This window comes from Chiloscyllium punctatum, chromosome 16, assembly GCF_047496795.1.
Source record: "Chiloscyllium punctatum isolate Juve2018m chromosome 16, sChiPun1.3, whole genome shotgun sequence".
NCBI classification, from domain to species: domain Eukaryota; kingdom Metazoa; phylum Chordata; class Chondrichthyes; order Orectolobiformes; family Hemiscylliidae; genus Chiloscyllium; species Chiloscyllium punctatum.
In genome coordinates this window covers 21,754,773-21,770,635 of record NC_092754.1, presented here as the reverse complement: position 1 = coordinate 21,770,635, position 15,863 = coordinate 21,754,773, and the positions used below count along the sequence as shown (strand labels likewise).

Sequence of the window (15,863 nt, the reverse complement as noted above, 5' to 3'; positions counted from 1 at the left end):
ATAGAAAAAATGTTCCGTCACCTGAGGTAACCTGTTGGTAATGATTCACAGATTTGCAATAATCTGGTGATCCTTTGACCATAGTTTCAACATTTTTAAAACGTCTGCTGATTCAGTGTTTAAATTTCAGTTTAATGTCTCATCCTTTACCAAATACAACTTTAAACAAGTTATGTTGCTACACTGGTTACTATTTGGATTACTTACCTAGTAGATACATTTTGTCCTAAAGTCCACATGTAGATGTAATTAAACCTTGGATACAAGATCATTGTCTTTTTCTGGAACTGTGTCAGTACATCCCATTTCCTTTACTGCCAAGCTTTCCCAAACATCTAACTTTATTGTTTCTTCCCCTTGCTCTGAACTCTGAATAAATACAGCATTGTTTGTGACAGTGTCTTTCAGTTGAGACATTAAATCAAGACCCGTGTGAGCTCTCACGTGAACATTCAAGCAAGCCTTGACTATTCAAACTATAGCAGGGTAGTACTTTGTATCCTAGTTACCATTTATCCCTGAGTTTGCCTTACTAAGATTGTTGATTGTCATATTTCTGTTTGTGGGTCTTTCTGCACATACATTGGCTACAGTTTTCTGCAACAGCAGCATTTCTAACAGCATTAGTTGGCTGTGAAGCACTTTGTGATGGTCTCTAAAAAATGCTACATAAGTGCAACTCACTTTTAAAATACAACAGGCAGTTTAAACCTAGGACAGTGCCTTGAGTGCAGTGAACTGGGAGCAAGGTACAGAGTTTGTGGTAGTGAAAAAAAGACAATGGCTTCACTTTCCAATTTCTGACTGGGGCATGCTAACAAAGTATGCTCACAGTACAAATAATAGAGATGTTGGTGAAGAGGTACAGCTGGGGGTTACCAGTACAGCTGCACCACTGGCATCTATCTGACAATGTTTAAGGTTGCCCAGGTATGTCATAGTCACAAAAAGCAGGACAAATTCAACCCAGCCAATTGCTGTCCAATCAGTCTACACTCGTTCATCAGTAAAGTGATGAAAGGTGTCATCAACATTGCATTCAAGCAGCAGCTGCTCAGCAATAACCTGCTCACTGTCGCCCAGTTTGAGATCTGCCAGGACCACTCAGCTCCTGACCTCATTTCACCTTTGGATCAAACATGGACAAAAGAGCTGAATTCCAGAGGTGAGGTGAGATTGACAATCCTTGACATCAAGGCTGCATTTGACAGAGTGTGATATCAGGGATAGCAAAACTGGAGTCCTGGAAACCTCTCTACTGGTTAGAGTCAAACTGGCGCCACTTCGACTAGATCAGCACATCTATCCTAGGACAAACCAAACAGAGACATGCACAAGAATTTCTAGAAGCTTGGCATTCCAACCAGAACTCTTATCAACAAACACATTGACTTGGATCTCATTTACCACCCTAGGAAATTCAAACATCTAAATAGAAAGTGGGCTACATCACCAGTGCTTCATTCGGAGGCTCACTGAAGATGTTACCTAGCATTGTGATGAAACGTCTGAAATCAAACCTTCCAGCTCAGCGAGTGAATCTATATCCAGAACCTCAATCTGAGCTACAAATCTTCTCAAAACTCGTTAACATAGGAAGATGGTTATGGTTGTTGGATGTCAGTCATCTCAGCTTCAGAACATGTCTGCAGCAATCCCTTAGGGTAGATATTTTTAATCGAGCTGTTCAGAAGGATGTTATTAAACATGAGAGAGTGCAGAAAGAATTTACAAGGATATTGCTGGGACTGGAAGGTTTGAGGTATAGGCAGAGGCCGGGTCTTTTCTCTCTGAAGCATCAGAGGCTAAGGGGTGACCTTATAGAGATTTGAAAACCATGAAGGGCATGGATAGGGTGAATAACCAAGGTTTTTTTCCTGGGGTGTCCAAATTTAGAGGACATAGGTTTAAGGTGAGAGGGGCAAGATGTGAAAAAAGACCTGAGGGATAACTTTTTCACGCAGAGGGTGGTGCGTGTATGGAGTGAACTGCTAAAGTAGTGGAGGCTAGTATGATTGCAACATTTACCTGGATGAATAGGAGGGGTTTAGAGGGATATGAACCAAATGTCAGCAAATGGGATTAGGTCAGATTGGGCTGTCTAGTTAGTGCAGACGAGTTGGACCAAAGGGTCTGTTTCAGTGCTGTATGAGTCTATCTGGCTAAGAAGTAGGGACATTATCACTCTTTAACTAGTTCCTCAGGATAGTATTGTAGGTCACAACCATGTTCAGCTGCTTCATCAATGACGTCCCTTCCATCATAAAGTCAGAAGAGGGGCTATTCACCGATGATTGCATAATGTACTGCACCATTAACATTCCTTAGAGACTGAAGCAGTCCATGTTGGAATACAGCATGGCTTGAACAATATTCAGGTTTGGAATGAAAAGTGGCAAGTTATATTTGAACCACACAAATGCATGACAATGGCTATCTCCAATCAGAGACAGTCTAACTACTGCCCCTTTGCGGCATAACCATCCTCTAGTATTGACATCCTGGAGGTTACCATTGGCCAGAAATTCAATGAGATTAATCCTATAAATACAATGGCTACAAGAGCAAGTCAATGGCTTGGAATACTGCAGTGAGTAACTCCCTCCTCACTCCCCAAAGCCTGCTCGGCATCTGCAATGCTTAAGTGAGGAGTGTGATGGAATACTCCCATCTATTAGATGACTACAGCTCCAATAACACTCAAATAGCTTGACACCATCCAGGGCAAAGCAGCCCATTTGATTGGCACCACTATAGCAATCATCACTTTCTTCACCATCAATTCTCAGCAGCACTAGTGCATACTATGCACAAGATGCATTGCAGAAATTCACCACAGATCCTTAGACAGCGCCTTCCAAACCTATGACCACTTCCACCCTAGAAGGACAAGGGCAGCAGATGCATGGAAACAACACCACCTGCAAGTTCCACTCCTGACTTGAAAAAATATATCACCATTGCTGTGTGAAAATTGTGAAGTTCCCTGCAATGGCAGTGTGAGTCTGTCTACAGCACTTAAGATATAGGAGCACAATTAGACCATTTGGCCCATCCACCATGCTCTGCCATTCATCTTGGCTGATGTTTCTCAACTGCATTCCTATCTCTCCCCATTCACCCACTGATCTTCTCCTGAATGTATTTACATACCCAGCTTTATTCAAGGTGCAATGATGATGTCATATTCCATTGGGGTACCTCCAACATGACCACCTCTTCCCTCAAGGAAGAAATCCCCCCAAATCTGGTAGACAGACTTCAGCCGTAAGAAAATAAGGACTACAAATGCTGGAGATCACAGTCGAAGAGTGTGATGCTGGAAAAGCACAGCCAGTCAGGCAGCATCTGAGGAGCAGCAGTATCAACGTTTTAAGCATAAGCTCTTCATCAGGGTTAGTCAGCCATGACTGACTCATTTCCCCCTCTTCTGCCCTTGCCCCTTCCTGTTTTTATTTCAATAAAAGCGATCCCCTAGTCCTTATTTTCTGCTCCAGAAGTCTCCACATTCCAAGAACTACCCACTGCCATTTCTGCCATCTCCAGCAGAATTGCTCCACCAAACACATCTTCCCCTCCCCTCCACTGTCAGCATTTCATAGGGACTGTGCCCTCTGTGACACCATCCATCACTACTAACACTTCCTCAGTCCCCCATGGGTTTGATAAACTTGTTTTGGAGGTTTTTTGAGGATATGACCTAACAAAATTGATAAAGAGTGGGGTGGGGTCAGATCATTAAGTATATTTAGATTTTCAGGTTGTTTTTGATAAGGTGTCCCATATGAGACCAATTGGAAAGATTAAAGCACATGAAATAGGAGATAACGTACAGACATGGATTAATGATTGGTTAATAGACAAAAAACAGCTTATGAATCAATGTGTCATCCTTACGTTGGCATTGTGACTAGACAAGTACCACAAGAATCAATATTTAGGCCCCACCTGTTCACAATGTTTACCAATGATTGATGACAAAATATAATAATCCCAAACTTGCAGATGATGCAAGTCTAAGCAGAAATGTTTGTTGTGAAGAAGTTGTAAAGTGGTTTCAGGAGGATTTGGACATGCTTGGTGAGTGAACAGGAACATGCCACATGGAATATAGTGTGTAAAAATGTGAGGTTATCCACTTGGATAGGAGGTGCAGATATTCTCAGTATTCCTTTAAGTGGGGATGTTTGTACTGTCGAGAGTGTGGTGCTGGAAAAGCACGCAGGACAGGCAGCATCCGAGGAACAGGAGAATCAACATTTCGGGCATAAGCCCTTCATCAGAAGCCCTGATGAAGGGCTTATGCCCGAAATGTCAATTCTGCTGCTCCTCGGATGCTGCCTGACCTGCTATTCTTTTCCAGCACCACACTCCCGACTCTGATCTCTAGCATCTGTAGACCTCACTTTCTCATAGATGTTTGTGCTGTGATCGGCAACTTGATTTGAAAGCCTCAAAAATGGAGTTGCAAAACAAAAAAAAAATTTGTTCCTAACACATAAAAGTTGGTAGCTGGAGCCCATACATGTGCAGATGCCACCATGACCATCAATCAATCATGAGAGGACCTGAATTACCAGTGTACAGATGATGTCAGGACTCTTGCATGTGCAGAATGGAAAATTTGGATTTCTCCTGCATATGTATACAATCGCACTGGCCTTCAGAACCCAGAGACTGCAGGAATGCAGCAATGCTGTTGGGATCCAGCTGCTTCAAGCCTGATAGTCTGGCTGCTTCCATGGATAGGTTGATGCCATGTACTGCCAAGTCCAGCACTCTCTGTTGGGTATGTGCACAGATCTACATTCCATCACTTTCACTATGGGTCTGAAGATACGGCCGCAGGGACCTTAAGCTGACTTCTTTGTCACAAGGAGACAGGATGGTGCGATCATGCACCCAGCCAGAGAAAGAACCACACAAGGGCCCTTTAGAAGTCTCCTCTCAGGGGTTGAGCCTTCCACCTCCAACAAGGCACCCCTCTGAACGATGAAAGTTGGAGACTCTCAGTTTGTCTCGTCAGCTCGGCACAAAAGCCTTTTGGGATACCCTGAACAAATCGCCAGGGTCTACAAAGTGCACAGCCAGGAAGGCACCCTCCACCAAGCTGCAGAGCCTGGGACTGCTCTGAGATTTAGTGGAACAAGAAGAAAGGTAATCTTTTGAGGGCATCTTGGTAGTAGGGGTGACATTGCACAGTATATCAATGCTCATGTTTCAATAAATGTTAATGGATTTGCACAATATGTTTGCTGAAGTCTCTGTCTCATCCGAATGTAACTTTTCACCATGATGCCTAACATTATGTCCATAAACAATATACTATAAAGTGATGTCTGCGTTGAGTGCTTACTGCTGTATGTGGAAGTACAGGTGAACAAGGTGTACATAAGGCAATGCGTTCTGCCGGCATCACTGCCCCTCTCATCAAGCATTGCTAATCTTTCCTTGGCCTAGGCACGAAAGTGTTGGTTTGCATGAAGTGCCTGAGGCAGAAAGCTGCACATGTGGAGTCGATGCATTAGGGTTACAGGGGATTGGGAGCCCGCCAGTCTGTGTTCTTCACATTGTGTAATGGGCCACTGAACTGGAAAAATGTCAACTCTGCTTTCTCTCTACAGATGCTGAGGGACCTGCTGAGGTTCTGCAACAATTTGTTTTTCTTTCAGATTTCCAGCATCCGCAGTGCTTTGTTTTATTTCTGTGTATAATCTTGTTACCCTTTGTAGGGCCTTACCAATGGGTCACCCTTTCATATAGAGACACTTATCCTGCTCACTGTGTGCGCAGTTGTGGCATGACCATTGTTTCCCAGTGCACAATGTTTATATCTAGCAAGTGATAGGAATTTCTGTTTAGGCAGTCGTTTCATCATCTGGCTGTATTAATTGGCAAGCCTCCAAATTCCCTTTCTGATATCCCTCCCCCAAACCTCCCAGACTTTAAACCTCCCAAGGTTCCCTCCCAACCTGCCTATATGAGCCTGCAACTGCTCACCTTTCTTCCCCAGCCCCAGGCATATGTGAATGACTATAGTCATACACTGACCCTCTCCCTCCCCAATACCCAGACACTCTTCATCAAAGATGAACCCCTTTCCCATATGACCCTGCTCTCATCATCATTTTGCCCTTTATAAATACAGTTGCTCACCAGTTTAACTTTAACCAGAATGCAGCTTACCAGTCTGCATTAATAAATTCCACTGTATTCCACGCAGCTCAATTAGAGACTGCTACCATGTCTTAGTCCCAAGAATTACGAGCTAGGGAGGGAAGAAGCATGAGTATTTTTCCAAATCTAATTTGAAAAGTGTTTTATTTAATGGCACTATTCTTTGTACAGTTTATTTAATACTGTAGAATGTTGGTTTCCTATACAGGATACAAGGTCAGAAGTAGAGGTGATCACTGCTGATTGTAGTGTTCCTTTGCAAATCTTCAGATAATTAAGTAATCTCCGCCCAGATGCAGTGGAAAACTGGACAGCATCCAGACTTGTGCTGAAAAGTTTAAATTAATATTCACATCACATATGTACTAGACAGACTATCTCTCAAGAAAGGAAAATCTAGTCACCTTCTCTTGACATTCAATGGCATTACATCAAATCCCTAACATCCTGAGAATTAGCATTGACCAGAATTTTAACTGGACGAGCCAAATAAAAATTATGATTAGAACAGCAGGTCAGAGATTTTGGGTGGAATCTTGAAGGAGCCTGACCAACATGGGGCACATGTTAGGCCTCACTTGACTTTTCGCCAGGAACAGTCACCGCATTTTTTAAAATGTGATTCGCATTAAGCAGTGGTGATTTGCTTGTTATGGAGGATTGTTGTTCATTAACAGTCTTATTAATTGTACAGCTCACCTAATTAATATGCAGCTTTCCATCCTACCATCCACTGTGAGCAACGTAGATGGCATGAATTCTCCACACGGAAGTCGGACCAGTTACCTGGTGACTTCAGCTTTCAGCTGGCTGCAAAGAAATAACATCTACTGGCACAATCCATGGGATAAGTCACATGCACCTCTCCTTCAGGACTTTGAGACCTGTGCTTCGGGATGAACTATTATTATTAATTGAAACTGCAGGAGGGATACTTGCTGCTCCTGGATATGGACCCAGCTGACCGACCCAACTAGGTTGCAACTCAGAGCTGCTCATTAGCTCTAAGTGCATACCTACATTCATGTTGCATACTTGTGCTGCCTTGCCTATTAGTGCAGGAATACAACCAAGCAGCATTCCTTGCTGTCAGTTAAAGGAGTATAATACCCTTAATGTTTTATTTTTAAAAAGTGACATCTCAGCTCAGACAATGCATTAAAGGTGTGAGATTAGAGTCTGTCTGCATCCCAACCTTGAGTCAGATTGGTTCTATTTCCAAAGTAGGAATTTATAAAATGTCACATGGACTGACTGCCTACAGATTTTTTATAAAACCTTAAATTATCTCATGACTGTGACTGGAAAGAAGATCTGGGATTTACATATTGATGCTCGAAACCTGGTCCCAATTCTAAGTGATTAAAGACTTAACAGTAATCTAGGTTTGTTCAGTACTTCGCATCGTTGTATGACACTTTGATTTTTTACGATAAATTCTGTGACTTATGATCCTGCCCCTCTAGCTACTGTTGAAGGAGCAACGCACTGAAAGCTTGTGCTTCCAAATAAACCTGTTGGACTATAACTTGGTGTTGTGTGATTTTTAACTTTGTCCACCCCAGTCCAACACCAGCGTCTCCATATCATGGCATTTGGTTATGCAGTTTTATATTTTTTGGAAACTCCATATCTGGAAAAGTAAAGTTCAAATAGGTTCAATGAGGAGAGGCAAAAATGCAAGAGAAAGCAGGATATTTGATTTCAGATAATCTTTAATTTTATTCAGCAAAAAAACTCAGTTGTTATAATCCCATTCCAAATGCAATCATGTTCACATTCTTTCACAAATATGGTAAATATTGGATGTTTCTTCAAACTGAATTTGCATCTTGTATTTAACTTTTGAGTCACCATTCAGCCATAGTAGCATTTTTTTTCTGCACAACTTCTAGTTATTGCTTATAAAGGCACAAATAGAGCTTCCCACATTAAAACAATTCTAAAATTGTTCTCATATTGTTCTTACCTAGATTCCAGACATTGCTGGACTGGTTGCAGCATAAACCAACAAGATTTATTTTAACTGAAGACACCAAATTACACTCATCAAAAAAAGTGTATAATTGAAAACAATTCACCACAGGATAAAAATAATTAATAAACATTCTGAAGTCAGTAAATTCCTAGTTTTCCTCCAGTGCTGTGCTCCAGTATTTTACTATTATTTCAATATTTCTGGTGATTAACTGGATGCTTACAATTATTGCAAGTGTATTTAGTGCTTCTGACAGTGCAAGTTGAGTTCAGATTTACATTAATGAATTATTTTCAGTTGTGAATTTTCACACAGTTATACAATAAAAATAAGACTAAAACAAAATTAGATAATCATATAAAAATACTGTGGTTGTTGAAAATCATTAGTTAAGTATCCTTTTGTTTGAGCATTGAAAACAAATTTAATCTGCAGTTGAAATATACTCAATAAAATTCTGCTAGGTCAACACTGTTTACAACATTATTTAACCATACACTGATAAAATGCACAGGATGTGATTAAAATTACATACACAATTATCAAAACATATCCTCACTTAGTCTTCAAAGTTTTATAGAAAAATCCAGTCAGTCATTGTTTTGACTGATGTTGAGGCAGATGTTTGAGAATTTAAATTTTAAACCCATTCAAATATAACTGTTGACAGAAGGAGCATTTTCCAAACGGATGGCTGAACATAATCTTAAGCTAATGGCTTTACAGTAAGCGTTTAAGTGAAAACTTCACAGTACTACATTGTAAAAATATTCACTGGAGCACGATACTGCTGCTTTTAAAGATCTAATCCATATAAGGATACCTCCATTTAGTCAAGGGAACGTGAGTCTCCTTTACAGATTGTGGTGATGTCCAACGGAGGATATAATGAGGACCTCCAGCCTTGTCATTGGTTCCTTGCAAAAAAGAAAATTGAAACCACACAATTATCAAGAAATCCTTCCCGTTTTCAAAGCATTGATAGAGTTACAAAACACTCGTAGCGGTCATGTAATGCTAATGCAAAATTTTATTCCAGCTTTCCTTGTAATATCTGATTTGTACAACTTAAAACATGTACTTTTCAAATAATCAATGGCAGATGGGTCTTTAGACCTATGCAGTTTTTTGGATGTGGTTTTTAAAGATCAAGTATTACAGTACTCTTGGTAAACTGGCAAAATTATATAGCTCAAATACCACAATCTCCAAGTTATTATGCTGTAAAAACAGTATAACAGTGATGTGTATACCTCCTACATTACGTTTCTATTACTTACTGTGGAATTTTTACATTGACTTTAGGAGGTTGATGTCTTTACCTAGATGTTTTGAAAAATGTTGATGTCTTGAAGCTGTGTTTTGTGAGGGTTTACTGTGGTTATACATACCTCTCAATTGTCCAGAATATTTGATCAACCAGCACACTCCTGGTCCTTTAGGTACCAGTTAATAAAAGGTTTGCTGTACTAACTTTTTACACTGGATGAGATGGGCACAGGACAGAGCCTTCCAATAAACAATATGCAAGAATTTAGATTTATTTTTCTGAGTATGTAAAGATTAAATTCCTCATACTAAATTCAACTTTAACTAATAACCCAGATGCAATATAAAGAGATAAATGTACTTGCACTCAAGATGGCAACCTTAAGATGATTCAATGTAAAAGAGACAAACAACAACAGAAAATTCACTCCTTAATATTTAAAGCATTGTACAGGATTTAAAACCATAAATGAACACCTTGATAAATAAATGTGACGCTTGAAAGGAATTTGGAATAAGTGGACACTGGCTGAAAAATTATAGAGAAATAAGACTCAATATAACATGATTAACAAAAAGCCTCTTCCAAACTCAATCCACTTACCAGAGATACGAGCTCCTCCAAATGGCTGCTGTGCCACAACAGAACCAGTTGACTTGTCATTGATGTAGAAGTTTCCAGCAGAATACCGTAGGATTTTACTTGCCTCAGCTATGACATTTCTGAAATAAACAATGTTTTAAAATTTAAAAACAAAATCAATGTAAGGAGAGTCATTTTTAAACAGAGGTGTTCATTTGAAATTTGGGCAATTGTGTGTTGCTACAAATTAAAATTGGGCCAGATGTATATAACATACAAGGTACAAGATATTGCCTGTTATGGTAAGTATATTCCAAAGTATGTTAGTTCCTGAATCTGAGATTTATTATGCCTTGACATCATATCACCATAAGTAGTCTCACGATAGCATGACACACATCCTGGAATTCAGATGGAATGGTCTTGTTGCTTAACTTTAGTGTTCATACATTCAAAATTAATTGCAAGTTGCTCTATTCAGAATTACCCATGTTTGAAATATAAAATATTATAAATAGTATATTGGGATTTATTAAATGGTAGTATTTCTATCAAATGAAAAATATTCTAAATAAAACATCCACATGTCACAAGTCACTGATTCTTTCATAGGTTTACTTTATAGTAGATGCTAAGCAGAAAGACAAATAAGTACATGCATCCCATTACTGCTTCTTTGTAGTTGTAATTAGTCACCAACGGTTTCACCAAACTTAATTTCTCTAATTTTCCTTTTCTATTGATCAATAACAAGGAAACCTGTGTGACACCTTAGGAACTGGCACTGGCTATCTTCTTTTGCATTTGCCTTTATTTCCAAGTTTCACTGTATGTTCCCAACTATCTTGAAGAAGCAGGACAAAGTTAAAAATCACACAACACCAGGTTATAGTCCAAAAGGTTTATTTGGAAGCACTAGCTTTCAGAGTGCTGCTCCTTCAGGTAGATGTGGAGCAGGACCCTCATACACATACACCCTTATACTCTCACACACGTACACACATATAAATCTATGGGGTGAATTTGTACTTGCAAATACTTTCTATTTTGCTCAAAAAGCACTCAGTCTGCAGGCCGTCCATGCAGGCAGTCAATCCATATATAATATTTTATAAATTCCTACTTTGGGAATAGACTCAAGACTGGGATACAGACAAACTATAACCTCACTACTTTAAAGCATTGTCTGAGCTGAGATGTCACTTTTTTTTATATACAAAACCTTAAATTACCTCGAGAATGTGACTTAAAAGAAGTTCTGGGATTTACATATTAATGAACCAAAACCTGCAACTCATTCTAAAAGATGAAAGGGTTAATAGCAATCTAGATTTATTCAATATATCATTTCAGCTGCATGACACTGTAATCTTTTGCTATAAATTCTGTATCTTATGATTCTGCTCCACAGCTACCTGATGAAGGAGCAGAGCTCCAAAAGCTAGTGCTTCCAAATAAATCTTTTGGACTACAACCTAGTGTTGTGTGATTTTTAACTTTGTCCACCCCAGTCCAACATGGGCTTCTACACATCTTGAAGAAGCAGCTTTAATTATGATATACCTAATTAATTGCAAAATGCTCAGAATCCCTCTCCCACATACCAGTGTTCAGGTCAATTCACTTAATCATTTTGCAGTCTAGATTCCAGTATCATTTCAGACATGGAGAAACAAATAAGGGAAACACGTGGTTATAGACCTGGAAAGGTAAGTGCACTTGAGAACTCATTGATGGTTTCTATTTGGTTAGAGACAAGAAACAGTACAGGTGCTATACACTGCCAGATGTAAAGTATAGGCCATCAATGTCCAAAAAGGAAATGGAAGAGCAAATACCAGGAAGAGTAAAAGGAATAATTTAGAAACACAGAACATTGGAGCATCAATGGACCATTCAGCCCTTTCAGTTTGTGCTGTCATTCAATAAGGTCATGGCTGATCATGCAACTCAGTACCCTGTTCCCGCTTTCTACCCATATGCTTTGATCCCTTCAGTCCTAACAGCTATATTTATCGCCTTCTGTAAAATATTCAGTGTTCTGGACTCCACTGATACCTGTTGCAGAGCATTCCACATGCTCATCACTCTCTAGATGAAGGAATTTCTCATCTCTGACCTAAAAAGCCTGCCCCTAATCCTTAAGGCTGTGATCCCTGGATTGGGACTCCCCGGTCAAGAACGTTCTTCCTGCATCTACTCTGTTTAATTCTATTAGAATTTTATAAGTTCAATAAGATATCCCCCACACACCCCATATTCCTAAATACCAGTGAACAGTCCTAGCCAATTCAGTCTTTCCCTGTATGTCAGTCCTGCTATCCCAGGAATCAGTCCTGTATGATGCTAAAAGGCAGCCAGCAATCACTGTGATACAGATTGGGAGCAAACTGTAAGGAGGGCAGGAATTGTGAAATGTGAGCTGGAGAAATTGATCAGTTTGTTTCTAGTCCAATGACGAAGAATGCAGCAGTGGAAATAAATTGGAGATTGAAGGGGGTCAAGTGGACGATGTTTAATTCAGTCAGTATTAATACTAACAAGCCCAATTCCCAACACATCAGCCCCCTGCAGCACTTTGTCAGTGATCTCACTGAGCCAGGGGTGCGCTGCAATGAGACACTTGAATCACTGATCTCACTGTGTTCGGGCAGCACCTATGGGAAGAGCCACCAAATTTGAGACACCATTCATCATTCCAGGAAGATCTTCAGGTCAGGGAAACTTGCAATAAATGACTGGCTTTCTTTTTCTTTCTGATGTTTGAAAGGTATAATGGCTAAAATACAACGGATGCATTTTAAATCATACATATTGTTTTTTTTATTTAGAAACACTTTTATTGGTGATTCTAAAAACTTATTTTTAAACAACTGAGACTGGCACAGGCTACTCTATATATTGCACGAAGCACTTAGTACCACTTATCAAAGTTTCAGTCAAAAGCGTCCCCAAACTAACAAAAAACGTACTCATCCTGTGCGAAAACAGAGCCAGTGAGACCATAAGGGGTGCTTGTATCAATCAAGTGGAGAATCTCCTGGTATTTGGTTTCAGGGTAAACATACACAGTCACGATTGGTCCAAAGATTTCCTGAAAGTAAATCATATTTCACAGTTACGCTCTTCCAGATAATTGCACAGCAGCAGAAACATGAGATCCATTTTAAAGTTGGACTGTGCAGAGGCATGACAGCTGGTACAGTCTACTGGTAAGAGGCCACAGACATTTCAGTCATCACCACCACTCCCTCCCCACCCTCACACCCGCCTTGGTCATATCAGCATATCCTAAAACAAGACTCCTGTCCGAGCACAACAGAACTGAAGAGGAGACTGGTTGTCTAGAATCCTGTTCCAAACAATCAGTAACCACAATTCAGAAGATGAGGGAGTTATTTGCAGTAGCCACGTGATTGATATGGGTGCAGGAAAGGGGAAACAAAAGAGCAATAAGTGTGTTGGCAGAGGAAGTGCAGTTCCTCCACAAGGAAATAATAACTTGCAGCTTTTCTTTGTGTGGTTTGTACCATGCAAGATTCAACATGGAATAAATTGGCACTGGGTTCAAATGACATCATGGTGAATTGATATTTGAATATTAACGAGGCTGGCCCCTGTCTGCAAACACTGGGAATTAAAACATTGGAAAGCAGCAGTGCTGCACAACTGTGGAGGCAATAACTCTGTCCTTGCCGGCATCTCCACTGTTATTACAGAACTGTAAATAAACCACACCCATCCTACCCAGTGACAGGCAAAACATCCAAAACAATTTTAATTCACAATTCACATGGGACAATAAGCAGGGAGACTGCAGAAATTCTCAGTACCTGAATAAATAGGAATTTTCTCTTCTGGCATATTTGTGCAAATGTTTCTTGAGCAAATGTTGATAAGTCTAAAGTATGTTCAATATGAACATATTGCACTTGAGCATATTACAACAACATATGGACACAGGTCCATGGGGCTTCTCACTTAGATCAAATTAGAGAGGCTCCATAATGTCATCTATTTGACTTCCTTTTAAAAATTAGATATTTCCTCATTAACTGGCAGGAATTCTGTGGCAGATGACAATCTTACCTCTTTCATTATGGGATCCTGAGGATCCTTTGTCTCTATAATTGATGGCTCCACAAAATAACCAATGTTGTCGTCATATTTTCCACCCGAAATTATTGTTAGATTTGGGGAGGACTGAGCATGCTCAATCCATTTCTTTATCCGAGCAAAGGACTGAGGAAGAAATTTATTATTAGAAAAAAAAATTATTTTGCAGTAACACACAGGACAAAAATATGACTAGTGAAATCTTCTCTAAATTACTAAGAATAAGGCACATTACATGCCTAAAAGTTTTTACCTTGTTATCAATAACTGCTGAAAAGAATGTTTCAAAGTCATCCACTGGCTATAAGAGATAAAACATTATCAGAATACAAATTAGCATTACAATGCAACTTTGACTCAATAGACAATTTACAATTCACATCTTATGCAAAAACCATACATTTCAACACAATCCAGAAATCTGCAGACTGCAAAGAATAATTTTACACGTTTCTATACTGTACATGGTTTAAGCAACTTAGGGATGTTGGGAGCAAATTAGATCATGACTCTTCACTTGTTCCAGCAGTCTGCGATTAGACCTAATTAAGACCAATCGTTTATTTCCCACCTATAAAGCATTCAGAATTTTAAATTTTGTTTTTCTTTGCAATCTCAATGTCATTCCTAGCAATGTCAATGTTAAACAGAAAGATCGCAAAATTACTAATGCGGGCTTTGGGAATGCCACATCAGTGCATTGGAAATGCTTTACATAAATTGCTTTACATAAATTAAGCAGTACATGCTGTCACTAAGACTACAGCTTGCACTTGTATAGTGTCTCTAACGTAAAAAAAAGTCCCAAGTGCATCACAGAGGCTGTAGGCATGGATGGGTGAATGGGGATTCACAAGAAGCCAGAGGCAGTGTTTGGGGTACATCAATACATCAACAGCACAGCAAGAAATTTGATACAGCAGGTGCATGCAAGCTTTTGTGATTCATATGAGAGTTCTATCACCTCACTTTACCTAATTACATTTGCACATTCTTTTACTATGTGGAAAGGCAAGTTGCAAGGGGGATATAAACACTTTACACAGACATTGAAAGGTTAAGAAAATGGGCAAAAAGTTGGCAAATGGAATAGAGTGTGGGAATATATGAAGTTGTATATTTTACAAACAAAAGAGAAAAACCGCAACACAAAAGGACTTGGGGTTCTTATGCATGAAACATAGAAAGCGAGCACAGATACAGCGGGTAATTAGGAAAACCAGGAATGTTGGCAAAGAGGACTCTTGTGGCATAGTGGTAGCGTCCCTACCCATGGATCAAGCGACCCAGGTTCAAGACCAACCAGCTCTTAACATGATTAGAAAAAAAAATAGGTTAAATTAAAAGAAAAATTAGAATGTTGGCTCTTATTAGAAGAGTAGATTAATTCAGGATACCTGGTTGACATGGATGAGTTGAAGGGTCTATTTCCGTGCTGTACAGCTCTATGACTCTACAAATGCAGGTTCTGAGAGTAAGAGCAGGGAGCTCTTAGTGCAACTGTACAAGGTGCCAGTAAGACCGCATCCCAAGTAATGGGAGCAGTTTTGGTCCCATTATTTAAAAGAAAGACATTATTTAATTGGAGGCAATTTGGAATAGGTTCACCAGGATGGTACCCAGTATGGTTGGGCAGGGGAGGAGGAGGGCTTATGAGCAATTTGGGGCTACTCATTGGAATTTAGAAGAATGAGAGGTGATTTAACTGAAACATTTGGCATTCTTAAGAGGTTTGACAGA

General features: G+C 39.7%; 1 protein-coding gene across 2 annotated transcripts in view; it reads right to left on the bottom strand.

Moving 5' to 3' along the window:
- Positions 1-7,874: 7,874 nt before the first annotated feature.
- The window catches only part of aldh4a1 (aldehyde dehydrogenase 4 family, member A1), a 47,455-nt gene continuing 39,466 nt past the window's right edge, over positions 7,875-15,863 (bottom strand). For both annotated transcript variants that reach the window (XM_072586469.1, XM_072586470.1), the window contains 5 exons: positions 14,377-14,424; positions 14,097-14,249; positions 12,980-13,101; positions 10,029-10,147; positions 7,875-9,072 (listed from right to left, as the gene is read on the bottom strand). In XM_072586469.1, the coding sequence (XP_072442570.1) occupies positions 8,960-9,072; positions 10,029-10,147; positions 12,980-13,101; positions 14,097-14,249; positions 14,377-14,424 (555 nt within the window). In that variant the 3' untranslated portion in view covers positions 7,875-8,959. The remainder of the gene's footprint in view (positions 9,073-10,028; positions 10,148-12,979; positions 13,102-14,096; positions 14,250-14,376; positions 14,425-15,863) is intronic.